This window comes from Amblyomma maculatum, chromosome 10, assembly GCF_055883805.1.
Source record: "Amblyomma maculatum isolate TAMU_Amacu chromosome 10, ASM5588380v1, whole genome shotgun sequence".
Classification (NCBI taxonomy): domain Eukaryota; kingdom Metazoa; phylum Arthropoda; class Arachnida; order Ixodida; family Ixodidae; genus Amblyomma; species Amblyomma maculatum.
Window position 1 is genome coordinate 155,349,889 of NC_139353.1, and position 21,060 is coordinate 155,370,948.

General features: G+C 47.2%; 1 protein-coding gene across 1 annotated transcript in view; it reads left to right on the plus strand.

The window, feature by feature from the left end:
- Nucleotides 1-20,755, plus strand: part of LOC146177752 (kelch domain-containing protein 3-like) — a 31,953-nt gene extending 11,198 nt beyond the window's left edge. The window contains exons 2-4 of the mRNA XM_084581175.1: nucleotides 3,764-3,849; nucleotides 16,929-17,007; nucleotides 20,545-20,755. Of these exons, the coding sequence (XP_084437301.1) occupies nucleotides 3,764-3,849; nucleotides 16,929-17,007; nucleotides 20,545-20,605 (226 nt within the window). The 3' untranslated portion in view covers nucleotides 20,606-20,755. The remainder of the gene's footprint in view (nucleotides 1-3,763; nucleotides 3,850-16,928; nucleotides 17,008-20,544) is intronic.
- The last annotated feature ends 305 nt before the right edge of the window (nucleotides 20,756-21,060 follow it).

Below are 21,060 nucleotides of genomic sequence, written 5' to 3' on the forward strand. Positions count from 1 at the left end.
TATCTGGGCCTGTACTACGCCACTTCTGGCCATCAGCTCCAACAGAACTTCATACTGACGCCAGCGCAGTTGGAGTTGGTGCTGTGCTCATAGAGCGCCACAATTTCAAGGAACATGTCGTTGCATATGCAAGCCGTTCTTTGAGCAAGGCTGAGCGTAATTACACAGTAACTGAACAGGAATGCTTTGCTGTTGTTTTCGGTGTGCAATGGTTTAGGTCATATCTTTATGGATGTGCATTTAAAATTGTGACGGACCATCATTCCTCATGTTGGCTTGTAAACCTTCGTGACCCCTATGGATGCCTTGTGCGGTGGGCTTTGCGCCTGCAAGAATTCACTTTTACTGTCTTTTAAGAGTGGTCGTAAGCACGGCGATGCTGACTGCCTGTCACGGTTGCCGCTTGTAACTACTGATTGCGACAATGAGATATTAGACGAATATATAGCTGCCATCTCTCCAAGCTTCTCCGATGTTGGTGAATTCAAGATTGCACAGCGGAACGACAAGGAGTTGGCACCGCGTTTTGATTCAGCAAGTTCCCGGAACCCTCCGCCCTCATTCTGCATTCGTGACGCTCTACTATACAGGAAGAACTATTCGACAGTAGGTGCGCGGTTTCTTCTGGTAGTTCCTACAAGTGTTAGGTGTCAGGTTCTTCGTGTAATGCACGACGATGCCACAGCTGGACACTTGGGTTTCGCCAGGACATTGCACAGAACTAAGGAACGTTTTTATTGGCCGTAGATGCGTCAAACTACTAAACGTTATGTGGCTAGCTGCCTCCAGTGCCAGCGTTTCAAGCACCCAACCTGCTCTCCGCCAGGCCATCTTCAGCCTATAACGCCACCACGAACCCCATTCGAACAGGCGGGAATTGACCTTCTAGGACAATTTCCACGATCCTCCAACGGAAACCGCTGGGTCATCGCTTGCGTAGATTACCTTACACGATACTGTGAAACTGCTGTCATACCGTCAGCCACTGCTTCTGATGTCTCGGCGTTCCTCATTCGGTCTATCTTTCTTCGACATGGGCCTCCTCGTGTGTTAATAAGCGAACGTGGCCGACAGTTTACGGCAGAAGTTGTAGAGGAACTTCTTCGCCTCTGCCCATCCCATTTTCGCCATTCAACTCCTTACCACCCACAAACAAACGGTCTGAACGAATGCACCAATCGTACGCTTAGCAATATGCTCGCGATGTATGTCGACTCCCGCCACAAAAACTGGGATGAAGTCCTTCCGTTTATAACCTACGCCTTTAACACTGCTAGGCACGAAACGACCGGCTGCAGTCCGTTTTTCCTTCTTTACGCGCGACCTCCACGAACTAATCTGGACACGTTTTTACCTTTCTCACTCCCTGCTGAAAGTTCACTCGCGCATACTCTCTCTTTGGCTGAAGAAGCTCGTCGACTATCTAGACTTCGCACACCTGCCTCCCAGGAACGCTACAAGCAACGCTACGACAAGCGTCATCAAGATGTTAATTATACCCCAGGTGATTTGGTGTGGCTTTGGATGCCACTGCGTAAGCGCGGCTTGTGCCAGAAACTGTTGCACCACTATACTGGTCCTTTCGTTGTACTGGAACGCCTCAGCGCAGTCAACTTTGTCGTCTCTCGCCTGTCCACCCAAGGTCGTCGTTCTCAGAAGACTCAAGTAGTTCACGTGGCCCGCATGAAGCCCTTCTATCAACGTGACGAACCTTGAATCGGCCCGGTGGGCATCGCCTACGAAGGGGGCAGTGTCACGCACTCCCCGCTGTCCTGTATTGGAAGAAGAGGAGGCTTGGCGGGGTAAGCAGAAGAAGAGGAAGCTGGTTTTGCCCGCTCTGGTGTGCTAATCTCAAGCGCATCCTAAGGTCTCGCTAAATAAACCTCGTAACAATATTATCATAAAGTAACTACTTTGCCACACCTATGACCTCCCTGACTACTAATATGCAGCTTTCGGTCGCTAAATTACCTACCTGCCGATGCGGAACAAATGTGGATATAGGAATACGCGACCACCTTTTGAGATGACCAGCCGAGGACCGATGGATGAGCATGGTTCTGGCAGGTGTAGTTGCCAACAGACATGATTGGGCAGTGATTTGTCATCCGATTGTGTGACGATACCTGAGCAAATGACACTGCCGTGTTTGCAAGTGTTGATATAGTAAAGGGAAATTGAACAACACGCCTTTCCATCCTGTGTCTAGACGCTATAGCTAGATCATACAAGCACTGTCACTCGGCTTGAGTAAAGAACGTTTAAAATTGGCTGCTCTGGCGCATAATGCAGTTGCCTAATACTTGTCATGATGGATGAGAGGGCGCAGACGGAACGTGGACAGAGAGAAGAATACCACAAGACAACTGGGAACTGGCTGCTTCAAGCCTTGTCAGTATTTTGGCGCGTAATTTTAGTCTTGGCGCTTGTCCTGTTGCATTCTTCTCTGTGTCCCCATTCCGTCTGCGCCCTCTTATCCATCATGAACAGCTTTCAACTAGCCCAACTTTCAATTTTGCGCATTACTGTTTGTTAACTGAAATGTGCACGGTAGGAAGAAATTGAATAAATACTAATTAAGCCAGTAGAGTGAAAGGACCCTAACAAAGATGGTCACGAGGGGACACAAAATGGCAAAGTTTAGAGCTTTTGGTCAAATATTTGGGGGAATCCCCCAAGGTGGAGTAGATTGATAATAAGGGAGACAGGCGGTGGTACCGAGTTCGATTCCCGGATCAGGACGAATTTTTCTTTACGACGAAGTTTCTGAGAAAGCTATATAGCTTTCCTTTGTAGCCGTATGGCTGCACTTTGGTGGATGCAATGAGTAATTACTCCCTTTTTATAAATCTACTCCCCTTTGGGGGATTCCCATAAATATTTGACCAACACCTTTCCCACTTCGAGTTATAGATCAATTCGCTCTCGCCCTACCATCTAATCTGCTGACCGTCCTGGCTAGCTCAGTCGGTAGAGCCGCTGCCCTGGAAAGGCGGTGGTGCCGGGTTCGATTCCCGGATCAGGACAAATGTTTCTTTAACTACGAAGTTTCTGAGAAAGCTGTATAGCTTTCCTTTGTAGCCGTATGGCTGCGCTTGGGTGGATGCAATGAGTTTAGAGCTTTTGAATCATAACTTAAGTGGTCCTCAATTTTTAACACGTTAGAATAAAGGCAATAAAAAATAAATCAAGGGCATCACCTTGAACGGTAATAGTTGCCAGTCTGTATAGGCCGAGCATTTATTCTTCGATGGCTTGTGTAGTTTAACGAGACCAGGTGGTGTCACAAAGCTGGGAGGCCTTATCAAGGCAAGATGCCTATTTGAGGTGGGATTGTCTTTAAGGGCTCTCGAATGCCGAGTAAGGCGCGATGCATCTATGCTACGAAGGAACTCTAAAAATGCTTGCTTTAAGCGTGGTCGCCTAGAATTGAAATGTGGGTAACGTGCTAGCTATAGGTCAGTATCCTAACAACAATGCCTGAGATATAGAGGCACTAATTTGAGATTGGGGATTAAGCGAGAAGAGCCTCCACGTACACGTGAGTTGAACCGCCAAGAGAGTTGTAGAGGGGATCCATTGCCGCCATTGCGTCACACATTTAAAGGCTGACCTTTTGGATACTCCACAATTTGCTTGTTCAATAAAATGTACTTTTTGTAGGGTTTCGTGCAAATGAAACGGTTAAGTAATTGCACAGGTGCTGTTGCGTCATGTATATGCAATGTTCTTTAATAACCCGACCGATCCTCTACTGTTGCAGCGAGAAGGTTAACAAGGATGGAGTTCAAGATGCCAGTGACAGCGGCTCCCTCGAAGATCACCCGGACCTGCATGTCCTAGATTTCGGTGAGCTTCGTGGTCGATGACCATTTTATTAAATTAGTGTGACAAATGTTTATGGGCAGATTGCGAGAATAGCTCCGAAATACAAGACGAGAGGTGCTCGGTGGAGAGAGAACTAACAAACTTCAAAGCTTTGTAAAGGTGTCAAAATCTTCACATATTACGGAGTTACGGGATCTCCTCGCTCCTCCGAGCAAGCTTCTACATGACTCTCCGGGGCAGCGACCGGTCAGAGCGCGTACTCGACGATGGGAAGCCGAGAGTATAAAAAGGCAGACCGCAGCACGCCCGCTGCAGCGCGCTCTGGGGAGGAGGAGGAGGAGGAAAAACATTTATTATATAAACTTCCTTCCTTTTCTTCCTGAGTGGAGCCCTCAGTCGCGGGCTCCATGTGCGGCCTCAATCCTGCAGGCCCGCCAGAACAGCTGTCGCTGGTCTTGCGGGTTGTTGCGAATAAAACGGTCTCAGAAAGAATACAAATCAGTCCATAAGCCCATGGGCCACGGCAATCCTTTCGGCCCGCTCGATTAGCCGGCGTTGTTCGGCCAGCTCCGTGCGGGACAAGGCATCTTCCCAAGATGAGAGGGTGGGGTGAGATACAGGTGGAATGCCGCCGGGTGGCTTTGGGCAGGCCCAAACAGAATGGTATAGTGTAGGTCGGTGTTGTTGGCAGGTGGGACATTTATCTGGGTAGCGGTTGGGGAAGAACAAATGTTTGTGGTACAAATTTGTATACGTGCGAGTCTGCAGTTGTCGCCATGCGACAGCTTCGGCCTTGGTGAGTGTTGGGTGCGGCGGTGGCAGAGTTCTTTGTGTACGGTAATATAGTGTAATGTGGGTGTGAGACTGTGGAACTGTGCTGGCGCCCTCTGTGTCTACTTCCCCCTCCGATTCCGTCGACAGCGCCCGGAAGGTTGCTGCTCGGGCGAGCGCGTGCGCACTCTCGTTGCCAGGAAGAGAGGATTGACCAGGAGTCCAAACAGTTTTAACAATGGGAAAGGTATCATGGGTGAGAGCACGCGTGAAGCCTCGAAAGATAATGTATTCTTCGGGAAGGTGCGACACGCAGCTTGTGAATCTGTGATTATTGTGTATGTCGGACTGGTGGGATGTTTGTAACATGTGTCCATGTGGTGTATGAAGGTGAGTGCTACCGCTATGGCAGTCTCCTCAGCCGTCGTGCTCGAGTTCCTGCCACGAACGGAGCCCGTAATCTTAATTGAGCCTTGGCGTCCGTAACAGCTAGTGCCATAGCGTCTGTGCCCGATGGATATCTCGCCGCGTCGACATATAAAACAGTTTGGACACCTCTGTACTGGCGCAGGAGTGACGTGACTCTAGCGGTCCTACGACCAGTGTGGAGTGCGGGGTCCATATTCTTTGGGACTGGCGCGACCCTGATCTTAGCTGCCAGTCTGGGCGAGATGGCATGGTACCTCTGTTGCAGCGGTGTTGTCGGCTCCGGGTAGTTTAGTCTACGGAGAACAGTCCGGCCCACTCTAGTGTCTCGAAGGCGCGTGAGTTGGCCATTCCTTTGGGCTTCTATCAGCTCTTCTGCGGTGTTGTGGAGGCAAGCTGAAGCAGGCGATGCGTCGAGGTGTACGGGGGAAGTCCGAGGGCTGTCTTTACTGCCGATCGTAGAAAGATGTTCAGATGATTGAGTTCAGTTCGATTGAACTTGTGATAAGGGGCGTGAAACGTCATACGGCTGATTAATAGCGCCTAGACGATTCGCATGGTATCCCTTTCCTTGAGCCCCCCACGTCTGTTGGAAATACGGCAGATCAAGTGCGCCACCTGCGCGAATTGCTTCTTCAGCAGCTGTATAGTGTAGGTCGCTCTGCCATCGCTCTGCAGATACAGGCCCAGTACCCTTAGTCGATCTACTCTAGGGATGGGAATTCCTTCGAGATGCAAGTCAATTTCCCGGTCGACTACTTGGGTCCTCGCTCGTGCACGAATCACAAGCAGTTCTGATTTCCCAGCCGCGCATGTAAGCCAGCGCTCAGTTACGTACTGCTGTGTCATCTCAACCGCTTCTTGAAGGCTGTCTTGGATGTGGCCGTCAGAGCCTTTGGTGATCCATAACGGGATGTCGTCAGCATAGAGCGCATGATGCAGATCAGGAATTCTTGACAGCAGCGGAGGAAGTCCTGCCATCGCCACGTTGAACAATGTGGGCGACAACACCGAACCCTGTGGGGTGCCTCGACCAGTGAGACGTATCGGTTCAGAGCGTACGTCTCCGATACCCAGGGTAGCAGTTCGATCCACGAGGAAAGCCCTAACGTAATCATAAGTTCGTTGACCACAATGTGAACTCGCTAGTCCCTCCAAGATGGCATCGTGAGACACGTTGTCAAAGGCCCCCTTCAGGTCTAACGCCAGGACAGCACGGGCCTGGGTCCTAAAGGGATGATCGATCACTTCCTCTTTAAGCTGAAGATGAACATCCTGAGTAGAGAGATGCGGCCGGAACCCGAACATTGTTTCAAGGAAGAAGATGTTGGTTTCCAAGTGTGGGTGCAGCCACCGGAGCACTACATGCTCCATCAGTTTCCCAACACACGACATCAAGGATATGGTTCGAAGATTCTGAAGGGCGAGCTGCTTGCCTGGTTTCGGAATTAAATTTATTTCAGTATGACGCCATTCTTGCAGGAGTGTACCGGTCTTCCATACGTCATATAATAACTGGTCGAGGCAGTTATTGATTCGTCGTCAAGGTTCTGGAGCATCTTATATGTAATACCGTCCGCCCCAGGGGCAGTGCTCCTTCTCAGGCTCGCGAGTACTGCACGAACCTCTAATTCCGTGATGTTCTCGTCCAGGGGTGAATACTCATTTTGATGAGGGTAGTCTCTATATTGCGGTCTGGGACCCGTCAGTATATAGCGCGCCTCCAGGCCATGCAGCAGTGCAGTGCTATCTTTCGCTTCCTTATGGAGGAGTTTGGCAACCGCTTTAGAGGTTTCCTCTCTGGTTTTCGATGGGTCGACAAGGCCTCGGAGGAGTGACCACGTTTTGGCCGTTCCGAGTGTTCCCTGCAGCCTTGTGCAGAGCCTGTGCCAGTTGGAACTCGTGAGCTCTTCCGCATAGCGCTCTGTCGCAATTGTAATTTCTGCTATACGTTTCCGTAGCTTGCGATTGTGTCGCTGCTTCCGCCATCTTCGGACAAGTCCTTTTCGAGCTTCCCACAGATGGAGGAGGTGCGGGTCGATCTTAGGTGCCTTTTCTGTGGCCTTCACTACGGAGGTGGCGTTCTTTAAATCCATCTGAAGCTGTCTCACCCATTCAGCCAAAGGGAGTCGCTCGCCTTTTTTCAAAGCAAGTCTTTGTTTTCGGAAGGCGTCCTAGTCCGTGAGGCGCAGCTGACGACCAGACACGCGGCCCACTCGCACTTGCATCGCCGTCTCAAGGATAAAATGGTGACTGCCCAGAGACTCTTCTAGGTTGGTCCACGTGCACGGATGTTGCGTGCGAACTAGTGTCAGGTCCGGGCTAGTGTCCCGGTTCACGCTGTTGCCCATACGGGTGGGATGGTCGGTTTCAGTCAAGAGTCAGTTGGGTGCGGGCAATAGCTAGGGCCAACTTACGGCCCTTGGGAGTTTCGGTTTTGTAGCCCCACGAAGGATGGGACGCGTTGAAATCACCCATAATTAGTAAAGAGTTCTCACGTGGCTTCACAATCTTGAGGGCGTCATGAAAGAGCTCTTCAAATACGTCCCTCTTGCCCTTTTTGGGAGGACTGTACACATTCAACACAAATACACTGCCATGGCCTCTTTCTCTAGGCAGGAGCTCGAGCAAAACGTGTGAAATGTGTGAGTGTTGTGTCATTGAGTAATCAATCGCGGTCATATGATTGTTAACCAAAATGGCTACGCGTGGTGTTTCGTAGGGATCCAATATTTGTGGCGTGAATGTTGAATATCCTGTGAGTGTTGGTGTGCAGTTCGTTTCTTCGAGGGCGATAACGTCTGGTTTGCGTCCGCGAGACTCTGGGGAGATGCATTCTTCCAGGCCACTCTTGCGGCCGCTCGCGCTGAGACGTTTTTTTGGTTTTTGATGAGCCCGCGATCAACACACCGTTTCTTCTCATCTTGTACTGCGGCCGCTGCCGATCAACTCTGCGGCTACGACGCCTCAGCGAACAAGAAAGCCGTAAGAATTCCTTTTTGCCACAGACTGTTGGTAAATTGAATATTGCTGCGAAGAAGATCGGCAGTGGCGCGAGAGGAGCCCTCGCGCTAGGCCAGCCATTAAAAATCATCATTCTGTCGCCATGATGTGCCGTCTTCTTGCTTGTCACCACGCAACATTTTGGTGGAGATGCACCGTACGTCATCCCCATCCTCACATTGGAGCATTGACGCCACCCGTACGCTGGGGCCATCGACAGAGAACCCTGAAATATTGCCGCGAAGCTTCGCCCCAGCCCTTCCTATCGAGGCATGACCAGCCGCAACACCGCCGCCCAGCTCCCAGCCCGGATCTGAAGACAAGGCGCACCCAAACTAACCAGAGGCCAGATGAGAGCAAACACCCGATGCACCCGAAGAACCGAAATACACGAACACGCAATCCCCGTCGCGCCCACCCACCCGATGCAGCCTCGAGCCATCGGTCCCATGGATGCTTTGGTGGCGGGTGGCTGAAGAGGCGCAGGGTAAGCGGATCGCCCAAACATCATCATAGTAATCCTCAATATGATGCAAGCACATCATTCTCTTTTATCGTTTCTTGAATATTCTCACCGTCACGTCATCACCGCCTTCAACGAAGCGATCGGGACGATCGTTCGGTGGCCTCGGAAAGTGTTGCGAAGAAGATCGGCAGTGGCGCGAGTGGTGCCCTCGCGCTATATGCCAGTCATTAAAAATCATCGTTCATCCTTTAGCCAAGGTGTGCCATCGTCTTGCTGTCACTGCGTAACAATATTGTTTTCTCCTTTGTTTAAGCCTTGATCTGGCTTAGTATTTTGCGCTGTGTTTTCTGTGTAACGCTCGTACCTAGTTACTGTATCTGGAATGCTTTATTTGTTATCTTTATAGTCTTTTACCGCCGTGTTTGTTCATTATTGGGTTTTTTGCTTGTAATTTACCGAGTCGTATTTATCACTATCGTTTCATGGAGTTTTTTGTAACCGATTATTCTGCAGTGTAATTTGTACTACTATTCACAAATATCCACATGTCTGTAAAGAAAGCGACTTTCTTGAACGTATTCCTCAATCACACACCGACACCGTATATCACGGGTTGACGGTTTTACTTTAACTGTGTCCTTAAACTTCACAGAGCTACAGCGGGTAATCATAAAGAGGGTCCCGTGCCTCCGTTGACCCTAAAATGGGACGTTTGTGACATAATTGACGTCCGAGAACAGGATTAGTGAACAACGTCTTGATGAGGGAGATAGGAGTAGGTGCGATTTTTTTTTTTAGTATTGTGTCCTAACACTGAATAGCGCTTCCCACCTAGGATGACCGAAGCAGAGATAGAACGACTTGTTGAGTATGGCCGAACGTTTGGGTTTGAGGGTCAAAAGCAGCTCATATGAGTAGACCAGGAACGAGCTCGCTGCAGAGAAGAACGCAAAGAGAAACTTGCGCGGCGGAAAGAGAAGGCAGAACTAGAGTCTAAGAAGGCACACGAACAGCCTAAGCTCCGGATGGCGGAGACGGAGAAAGAAAACGTGTAACGGATGGCGGATATGGAGAATGAAAAGGAATTGCTGATGCTCCGACGAGACCTATAGAATAGTCCAGCAACTGACGCTAGCAGCACAGTAGAGGCATGGTCAGAAACGGGGAGGGTGAAGTTTCTCGGCCCGAACGCATAAGCCCGCACAAGCAGATGCTGGTTTTTAATGAGGGCAGGGACTACCTTGACGCTTACCTCATGCATTTCGAGCGCGTCACTGAAAGCCAGGGTTGGCTCGCGACCAGTGGGCTAGAGTCCTTAGTCTCTGTTTAATAGGGGAGTAATTACTCAGTGACATCCACCCAAACGCCGCTGCATGGCTACAAAGGAAAGCTATACAGTTTTCTCAGAAACCTCGTAGTTGAAGGAAAATTCGTCTTGGTCCGGGAATTGAATTAGGGACTACCTCCGTTCCGGGGCAGTCGCTCTACCAACTGAGCTAACCAGGATGGTCAGCACAGCAGATGGTAGGGCGAGAGTGAATTGTTCAAAAACTCGAAGTGGGAGTGTTGTTGTCAATAAGTCGGTATTTAGGCAGTGGAGCGTTCAGTGCTTGGACTACAATAAGCTCCGGCAAGCACATATGACTCGCTTCCGTATGACAGAGGAAGGATTGAGAGAAAAATTCACGTTTGCTAGTCCCCGGAACGAGTAAACGTGTTCATCGTTCGTGACGCGCCTTAGACAGATGGATAGAGCTGTCGGACACGAATAAAGATTACGCAAATCTGTTTAACTTGATTCTAAGGGAACAGTTCCTGTCTAACTGCGCCACTCTGCTGCAAATGTTCTTTAAAGAAAAGGACTCCTCTTTTGCGGAAAGTGTAACAAGGGAGAAAAGTATGTGGAGGCCTACGGCTGGTCAAACGTCGGAAAGCGAAGTACACCGGAGGATAAGGCTGGAAAAGCAATCTCCAAGAATCCCAAGAGAAAGGAAACCGTGCCGCAGTCACCGGACGCGAAAAGAACTGTTTTATTTGGGCGCGCACAGGACACCGCCCGGACAATTGCCGGGTCGCCCTCTCTGAAAAATGCCCAAATTGTAGCAAGCCAGGCCATCCGAGCTAGAGATGCCGGGCAAATAGGCCCTCAAATCAGAGAAAAATCGGGTGTCGGCTGCAATACGCATTGAGAACTCACATCTAGAACAGAAAGACCAAGGGAAGATCACCGTCATCAATACCTGTATAACCAGAATGGAATGCGTAGTCAGGGAGTGCCTACCTGTCGTGGCTGGCATGATAGAGTGCCGAACAGTTCGAGTCCTGAGAGACATAGGCTGCAACACGGTGGTGGTAATGAAGGACTTGGTACGGAAGGAAAATATCACCGACACGAAGCCCACAGTTTACTTGCTGGAACGCTCGGTCCTAATGCTTCGCTACGTGCATGCAGAATACCGTATATGATTTGGCACTGGGAAATGTGGAAGGTGCTATGCCAGCAGACGACCCTGATCCAATCTGGCACAAGACAAAAGAAAGTGAGACTACGAAGTCCACTGAAGTAAAAGTTGGAGAGTTAGCGCCGGACACCGAGAGCACCGCACCCATTTCGGATACCACTGAAGCTTGCCCGGTAGTGACTACAGAGCAAACATGCAAGGATAAATCGCTAAAAAAGCTTAAAGTCCTGCAATGCGTTCCTAGAGTCTGCCGCGAAGAGTTGGTTCAAGAGCAAGGGATTGACGCCACCTTACGCTCACGCTTCTATCGCGTGGACCGGCCACAAGCAAACAAGGGAAAGTAGTCACCAGTTTTTCATCGCTAACGGCGCCGTTCAAAGGAAATACGTCGCCGAGTCTGGCGGGGTGTAGACTGAAGTTGTTGTGGCCCAAATGGACAGATCAACTATTGTCAAGCTGTACATGATGGTTTGATTGGAGGCCAGGAAGGCACGAAGAAAACTCTACTGAAGTTGCAGATAGGATTCTTCTGGCCCGCCATGCAGGCTGACGCTAAGCGGTTCGGTGCCTCTTGCGATCTATGCCAGCGCACAACTCCGAAGGCTTACAGCACTCCAGTGCCTTTGATCTGAGTTCCCGTCATAAAGAACCCGTTTCAGAGGGTGGAAATCTACATTGTTGGGCCACTGAACCCGAAGTCCGCCCAAGGCAATTGTTACATCCTAACCATGGTGGACTATGCCACTCGGTACCCTGATGCAGCCGCGCTTCCTTGCATCAAGACCGAAAAGTATCCGAAGTTCTTGTCGAAATGTTTTCTCGTGTAGGAGTGCCCAGAGAGGTCCTCAGTGACAGGGGCACTAATTTTACGTCCGAAGTAATGAAAGAGGTTAGCCGTCTGTTATCACTAAAACAGCTGCATACCTCTCCTGACCACCCGGGAGTGAACGGCCTAGTCGGACGGTGTAACGGCACTCCTAAACAAATTCTTAAGCGCATGTGCCAGGAGAGACCGACGATTGGGGTGACTACCTGGCTGCAGTACTGTTTGCATACAGGGAAGTACCCCAAGGAAGCCTCGGCTTTTCCCCATTCGAACTCTTATATGGGTGAAATGTGCGTGGGCCTCTTGCTGCACTTAGAAATTTTTGGACTAATGCAACCGACCCAGACGAGTTGCGAACGAAGTATGAGTATGTCCTTACTCTACGGGACAGAGTGAAGAATACCTGTAGACTTGCACACGATGAGCTAGAGCGCGCAGGAGAGCGTTACAGCCGCTATTACGAGATCAAAAGCCGCAAACGCTGACCTAAACCGGGAGAGAAGGTTCTTATTCTCCTTTTCACAGAGCGCAATAAGCTGCTAATGCAATGAAAAGGGTCATTTCGGTCATGAGCCGCAGGGGTGATGTCAGATATTTAGTCGATTTGGGCAATGCCACAAAAATATTCCATATTGACATGCTAAAAAAGTAGCAGCAAAGGAAAGACGACACCATCGTGGCACCCGTCGGTTGAGTAATTGGGCAGAAGAAGACACAGACGCTGGAGAGATAGAGCTTCTTAAATCCTTCAAGACACAGTCTATCGAGGATGTATACTGTTGTGGAAGCGCGGTCAATGGGAACGCCACTGTCGTGAAAGCATGGTCAATGGGAACGCCGCTCCCAGGTGATGCATCAGACAGCGTAGCCAGGCCAAAGAACGCCGGTTTATTTTCGGATCAAGGGGTATTATATAGCCAGAGGGGTGAGGGAAAGAAGGAAAGAAAGAATGAAAAGATTGGTGCCGTTGCCGGTTCATAAATGGCGATTTATCGCCTCTGCTATGAGCATATACCTTTCTGAGAGACCGACCGGCGTAGAACAAAACGAAGCAAATAAACTTTTGCAACAGTACGAAGGTTTTTTTTTTTTTTTCGGACCTTCCGGGAAAGACCACACTCATCGAGTGCAAACTGAAGTTACAGAGCGACAGGCCGATAAATTAAAGCAATATTCTCTGTTGTGCGCTTTAAGGCTGGTAATTGCATCAGAGGTGTACGACTTGATTCAACTGGATAATATTCAGCCTTCGGAATCGCCCTAAAACTCCCCTGTGATCACTGTACGCAAGCCTGACGGGACGCATCGGCTGTGTATTGATTGCCTTGCGGAAGCTAAACGAAGCTATCGCACAGGACGTCGAACCCTTATCACGTGCGGATGACCTTATCGCCTCGATAGGCCGCAAGAAATTCCTTTCCAAGCTGGATTTATCTAAGGGATATTGGCAGGTACCGTTGTCACCCGATTCAATGGCGATGACTGCTTTCATGATTGGCACTGGGCGCTTTCAGTTCCGATATATGCCCTTCGGTATTAAGACTGCGGCGGCAATTTTTACGCGTATATTCTCGACGTGGCGTATTACTTCGACGGTGTACTCATTGCAAGTGCGGCATGGGAACATCATCGCCAAACATTGTACGAGGTCTTTGTCTGAGTTGAAGCAGCTTGTCTCACCATCAAACCACTTAAATGCGAGATTGGAATGGGAACCATCGGGTTACTGGGCTACAAAAGTGTATCAGGAGAGTTGTCGCCCCACACACTGCCCTATAGAAGATACAAGAGTCTTCGCGTCCGACGACAAAGAAGCAGGTGCGATCCTTCTTGGAACTCACTGGCTACTACACAGATTTTATTCCGAAGTATGCTGATATGACCTGCCGTCTGTCTGATCTAACACGGAAAGGTCAGCCTTTTGTCGTGAGCTGGGTCTCCGTGCAAGAACGGGCTTTCAAGAACTTGCGTTAAAAACTGGCTTAGGCACCACCAATTCAGAAACATCCCAATTTTGAGAGAAAATTCGTCCTGCGAACGAATGCTACTGTTAAGGGTATTGGGGCCGTTCTGCGTCAGTCGCATGACGAAATCCTACATCCAGTTTCCTATGCAAGGCGCAAGTTTCTCCCACTAGAGGTAGCCTATTAAACCATTGAGAAAGAAGCTTTCATACTCGTTTGGAGAATGGAGAAATTTCGAGTCTCCCTTCACGGAAGAAGGCTTATCATTCAAATAAACGCCCAGCCTTTGAAATGTATAAAAGAAACAAAATTTGCGAACAGCCGCGTCCTCCGCTGGGGTTTTAAGCTTCAGAAATACAACTTTTGCGTCAAATATATTAAATGCATCGAGAACTTGGGAGCAAATAACATAAGCCGGCTGGAATAATTGTTCACCTTGCACTATTGCCTAGTTGCATTGTGTTTTGATTGGCGTAATGAAATCGTACATGATCTGTATATCTGTACTTGCCTGATTGTTATCGATGATCAGTGACTGGTGACATGTGCTTAGGACATGACTGCCGAACTAGAGTTGTGGTACTGTGCTTTTTGTGATCAGTGCGCATATGGTGCGCGTCATGAACCGTAGTGAGGGGAAATCGATCTTCAGTGCATCGGACGGACCCAATTCACTGCAGTCTTCTGCGGGACGAAATAACGTCGTTAACCAAGATTCGGCTCTTGCGGATGTCTACAATATTCTGAGACAATATTCTTCAGGGGTGGGGGGTGGGGGGGGGGAGGTGGTGTCTCAAGCTGCCTCACATATAGAGCGGAAGTTACGGGATCTCCCCACTCCTATGACCACGCTTCGACATGATTCTCCAGGGCAGCGACCGGCCAGCGCTCGTCCTTGAGGGTGGGCCACAGTGCAACGAGCCGAGAGGATACAAAAGGCAGACAGCAGCACGGCCGTGTCAGTGTTCTCTGCGGAGATGACGTCTTCCGGGCCACTCTCGCGGCCGCTCGCTCCGGGAAAGTGTCTTTTGTTTTTCACCAAGCCCGCGACCAACTCATCCTTTCTCATCATCTTGTACGGCGGCTGCTACCGATAAACACTACGACTACGACGCCTCATCAAACAAGAAAGCCGTGAGAATTCCTTTTTGGCGCAGAATGTCGATTAATAGAATATTGGTTTCGCATTTGCTTAAACCTTTCATCTGGCTTAGCATTTTACACTGCGTTTTCTGTGTAACACTCGCACCTACTTACTGTATCTGGAATACTTGCTTTGTTATTTTTATAGTCTTCGTTTACGCCGTGTTTGTTTATTATAGTTTTTTCCGCTTGTCATTTACTGAGTCGTATTTATCACTATTGTGCCGTGGCGTTTTTTGTGTTCGAATATTATGAGTGTAATTTGGGCGTCTATCTATAAATATCTAATTGTCTGTAAACAAATGACTTTCTTGAACTTATTCCTCAATCACACACCGACACGTACTTCGCGGGTTGACTGGCCTAAATTTAACTGTGTCCTCAAACTTCGTAGAGGTACTGCGGGTAACCATTAAAGGGGATCTCGCGCCTCTGTTGACCGTGAAGGCGGGGGTTTGTGATAAAAGGATGAATGGATTATATTGCTTCCGACGACATACAGCATGTGGTGAGCTACGTTATTGCCACTACGCCGAGGTTTCGCTATTCTAGGTGCAAAGATTGGACGCCCTGTGTTGATGATAGAATATTTTGCAGACTAGCTAAACCGCGTCGACTTCTGCTTCTTCGCATCTTTTATGTTGTCCAAGCTACTGAAAATTATGCGTGCCAAAACAGCTCACTAAGGCACGCTCTTAAATATTATCTGTCAATCATACACCATGGCTTTTCCGAATCAACTATATTCTCGGCTTACCTAAATGTATCACAAAGTTACAAAGCATTCTCCTCCTTCACTGTAAGGTAACTTGTTAGACCTCTTTTAGAATATGTATACGTAACATGGGATCCGTACACAAAAAACTTATTAGATGAAATAGAACGGGTGCAGAAACAGGCAGCACGCTTCGTAACCGGAAATTATTGTTACACTGTCAGAGGGTCTGATCTACGGGATTGCTTGGGCTGGAAAACTCTCTCTTCACACAGAAAAATTCTAAGGCTAAAGGTTCTGCACAATATACAACAAAATAAAACTGGTATTGATAAGACAATGTTTGCTAAGCAGCCACATTACTTGTCATCTAGAAGAGAACCCATTAATAAAATCAGAGCCTATCAGTTTCGTACTAATGTGTTTAAGTATTCATTTTTCCCTTGCACGATTAACGATTGGAATCAGCTCCCTAGTGATGTAATGGCTGCATCCAACATTGAGTATTTTATTCAGAATTTTATTCATTTAACGTTGCTTTATTAATTCCTGAATTCGTTATTTTGTGCACTTTAGATGTGTTATTATGGACAGTTAGTTTTGTTAATTTTCAAAAATACTGTATGCTGTGTCGGTTTGTTTTTGCATTATTGCTTTTTATTGTTTCCTCGTGCCACCCCATGTATCTATACCCCCTACTATAATGCCTCCCAGGTGGTGCAGGTATACTGAATAAATAAATAAATAAAGCATTGGAAGAAATCGGCTAGATATCCACACTATCTGCTATGTCGGGCGTCCGAACCCTTTCGCTAGTGTTCTATGTATTGGAACAAAATGTCTGCAAACCAAAAAAGAAAAGAAAATTACGTTTGATTATTTAGTGAATGATACATGGATTTCTCAATAGCCAATATTTGCTATAAAAATGTTTCAAACAGATAGGGGATAGAAGGCAGCACTGATTTGAGCATGGCAATATAATACTTTCCTGAATATAATCGCGGGTGGCCTTCGTTGATTAAACAAAACAAATATAAGAATTCAAACCAAAATTTATTTTTATGCTCATTCTGAATCTAAAATAACCCTTATAATGACCTCGAACTGACTGCACCCTTTCATGTTGATCCTAAGTTTATGCTCAGCCCATCAACTTGCTCTCGCAATGTCGTTTTTTTACTTTCCTCTTCGAAAATTGTGATTGTCACAAAGGTATTGTTCATGTCACAAAAACTGCGGCCCAGAATGTCCTGCATAGATGCATTACTTCTCCTCTGGACGCTGGTGTAATTCTTAATGTGCATGTTGGAATATATTTCAGCACCATCCCTAAAGACACTCTGTCAGCTGGTGATTATAGACTGCGGAATGGACGTCAGCGGTCTCCCGGAGGAAAACAGGCAAGTAATCTTCCCACACTAGTGAAATACCCCTAGTAACTCAGTGGCGGATGTTGTTCAAACTTTGCTGAAGGCGCACCACTATAAGGCGCATGAGTCCTTAGTGGAACCGGAGCTTTCACGAATGATTGGCACGATTGATTCGCAAGGCAAGTTCAAGAACCATAAAAATGAAGCGCAGTCTTGTGAATACAGTAGCACGCCACCTTACAGTTCTTGTTACAGCAGGACACTTGTCGAGTTGGTTAAGTATGAGAGTTTGTATCAAAAATAACCGCAAGGCGAAATAGGCAAGAGGAAATTCCACACCCAGAGGGCGCACAACTCGATTATGGGCTTTGCTTCTTTGCTGCGTCCTGTAATTAGGTTGTGTAAAGTGGGATATTCTATGCGCATTCAATCATGTTTTTATTTTGTTTTTGTCATTTTGTGACTGCAGTGTTAAAACAAAATTGGCTGTCCAAGAGGTTTATAACAAATTTTCTTTTATTTTTAATAATTGTTTTGCTTGAGCTCGAAAACTCATGCCATGCAGCGACAGCCATTGCAGTGTCTCTGAACACCTGGCCGCGTCTTAGAACGCCGGTTCGGCCTTCAGTGAATAGACGCGGACTCTGTAAAAAATGCAGGTTTATGTGGTTCTTACTATGCTTTCTTATACTGCATATAGCCAAAGGCGAGTCGACGTAAGCGGCCTGTATTTACTATACTTCAAATAGGAATGCCGGCGAGCGTGTTTTCTTGAGCTCCTATATAGGTACAGTCTAGTTCTCCCGCTGTTTCTGGAAGTTACAAGCAACGAACTTGTCCAACTCTCTTCACGTTTTCAATTGCCACTTTAAGAAAAAGGTATTTCCTGGCGACCTCATGACACACTGCAGAGCTGGATCAATAGGGCGCATGAGAGCTGAGCAAAAGTACGTCGGTTTAAATTATTGCCGCTGAGGCCGCTTTTTGGTGGAGTTAAAAAGCAAGGAATCTATCTATCGTGCGATGTCAGTGGACGTTAAAGAACTCAGGGTGGCCGCAATTTCCGATGCCCTTAACTACGGTGTCACATAGTTTGAGTCGCTTTGGGAAGTTTAACGCTGTAAGTGTATCAAAGCACATTTTCTTTTTCGGTTAACTAACAGAACAAAGTCCCTGCTTTCTGTCTGTGCTAAGAGAAATGTACGATCTCATAGGCATCGTGAAATCACCTTCTAAAGGTATGGGAGGCATGAATAAACTAGTCATCAGAGAGGTATCCTCGTCACCGTGCGCCCATGTAAACGCTCATACAAGTCACGCATGCTCAGAGAGGTTGGTTGGTTGGTTGGTTGGTTGGTTCATAGGAAGGGAAAGGCGCAGTATCTGTCACACTTGCTCTGTGGACACCTGAACCGCGCCGTAAGGGAAGGGATGAAGGTGGGAGTGAAAGTGGATAGAGAGAAAGGGGGGCCGTAGTGGAGGGCTACGGAGTAATTTCGACCACCTGGGGATCTTTAACGTGCGCTGACATCGCACAGCACACGGACGCCACTTCTGTTCTGCTTGATGGGTGTAGCTTCTACAGCATCGGCATATGATGCGCATAAATGGCTTTTAAATAACTATTAAGACTCATAATATTTGTTTTTCTTCGAATACGTTGCAGTCGTTAAATATATGCCTAAGTATTCCGAAGTAAATGCATCTAAATAGATTTTCAAAATTCTCTGCTTCTAAGTTTATGATAGAAAATTCCTTTTTTAAAAGCTGCCACCAGTGCTGCGTAGAAGTTGCTCCCTCTCACATGGTTATTCAAGACTCTCACTCCACCACAGCCTTCCTAGGCCTCACGCTTGCATGCTGTGTATACAGAGACAGGTGATTGGCTGCCATTAGAAGCTCCTCGTGAAGTAAAAAAGCCAGCTTCCACGTAGTGATCAGAACGCGAAGCTGCGACTGCCGTAAAGTGTAAATGCTGAAAGGAGAACTCCCTCGCCGCTTATACGAGAAAGGAGGGATAGATGGAACGTGGGATAGCAGGAAAAGACAAAGTAAATTGAAATGAATAAATTAATGAAAATCGTACTGAAGAAGAATTCCACCTCAACAGTGAATTAATTTGGCCCAGCAATGTGCAGCATAACAGTTTATATTGTGAAAAGACTTTAAATGGGTTTGAAGGAGTAGCTGCAGAGATGTGCTAATTGAGTCACCACTTAGAAACTTTATACAAATCTCATGAATAGACGCAGGCTGCAACTATAGCTCGGGACTAGGTTACCTTGTGTAGCGTTTCTTTATTTTTACTCTGATTAGAAACACGTATATGTCAAGACTTTTTCGCGGTTGACTAAAACTAAAATAAGCACATTTTCTACCCTCTCTTGCTGTTATGAAATAGCCACCCAAATACTTTTGGGGTATAAAATCCGAATAGCTTAAGGCCTTTGGTTGTAGGTTCGTAGTCTAAATGAAAAATATCTCTTTAATTAAATGCGTTTCTCCTGCAGGGAACACTTTTGAAAAGTCTTACTTTTGCACCCGATTTGACCTAAAAACAATTTTGATCAATAATTTAAAGATGCTCGTACGCAAGTACACTAGACCTTTCCAAAACGAAGGAGGTGCTCTAGCGTATAGTTGCAAAATGTAAAAGTCGACTTTTTTTAGTTAGAGGAACAAAAAGACCTCTGGCATATCCTGTGTTTTTAATTGACGTTAACAAAGAAAGAACAGTACGAAGACCATTCTAGAGCTCGCAAATGCGTGAAGGTAATATATGCTTTGAAACGATAGGAAAGGCTGTATTTCTAAATAATTTGTTCATCGCGTGCAGCTTGTCCGCCATTTCTGTGTAAAGTGTCTTTCTACTAGTTTTTTGCCATGCCTTCACAACGAGAGACCATCTAGGCATGGCTCTTGGTTGCTAGTATTATGCATGTTCATGGAATATGTAATTCTTGAATGAATTTTAACCCTGCCCAAGGACCTAAATATTCAAGTACTATTTGTCAAACATATAAAAACTATCAACACATATACGATCTATGAAGGAAACAACGAAAAGAATGATATAACACACATGCATTATCATTGCCTAATAATTCTTAGAAGGTCCCATCACCTTCACCTATAGTGCTGCGGGTTTTGTTCATCTCTGCATTGGAAACTAAGCTTCTCCCTGTATATTATTTCCGCTGGTATCTGCCTCACTCAATAGTACCAGGAGAAACCTCAGTGTGTCCCATGCGTTGCTCGTTTGTTTATGTACATAATTGTACACAACTGGAACGATTGCCAACTGCACACGTGACAAAGCCGGCATCGTTTGCTATGCGGCGATCCATACATGTCCCTGTACAATACCATTATCTTCAATTGATTTGTCTGCACGTTAGCTATTATTCATTCCATATGTTTGGAAAATGAAATTATATAATTTGTTGCACAATAACGGCCTCGAAGGTGCTAATAAAAGAATGCAAACGCCAGAGCAGCCACAATCTCTGCACACTCTTGTGCCTCGAGTTCAGCGTCACTCACACAGTCTGCTGTGTTCTTTCGCAGGTGGCAGATAAGCTCCATGACCGCCAAGAATGCTACATCAAGCTCGAGGCTCCGATCTTGAATTGCGGTATTAAAGTTAAAACGCAACCTTGGTGGTATTCCTTCAACCTGCAATTTTATTGCTAGATGTTTTTCGGTCAATAAGCAAGTGAAATTTCAGTGTAGCTACCCAATGCAAGGGTTGACCGATAAGAGGAGAAGTGCGATATCCTGCAGCTAAATAAAATTGCTTGAAATCAAATCAATGGGCTTCTTGTCCTTGGTGGCATGAGGCGCACACAGTTTGGTGACAATCTGCAATCCCGAAAGTTTAATCTCAAAAGCTCAGCTACAAAGCGGCAAATTTTCACCGCGGTGTTTCACAGCGTCGCAGAGAATTGGAGCGATATTGCTACGAAGCTTACATCAATTTTTTTTGGTTGTTCAACAGCCACCGGCATGTGGCCTGTGATTGCAGCTCAAGGAACGGAAGGAAGGAGTCACGAATCTGCCCTTGACCACTTTCTCTGTTGAGCG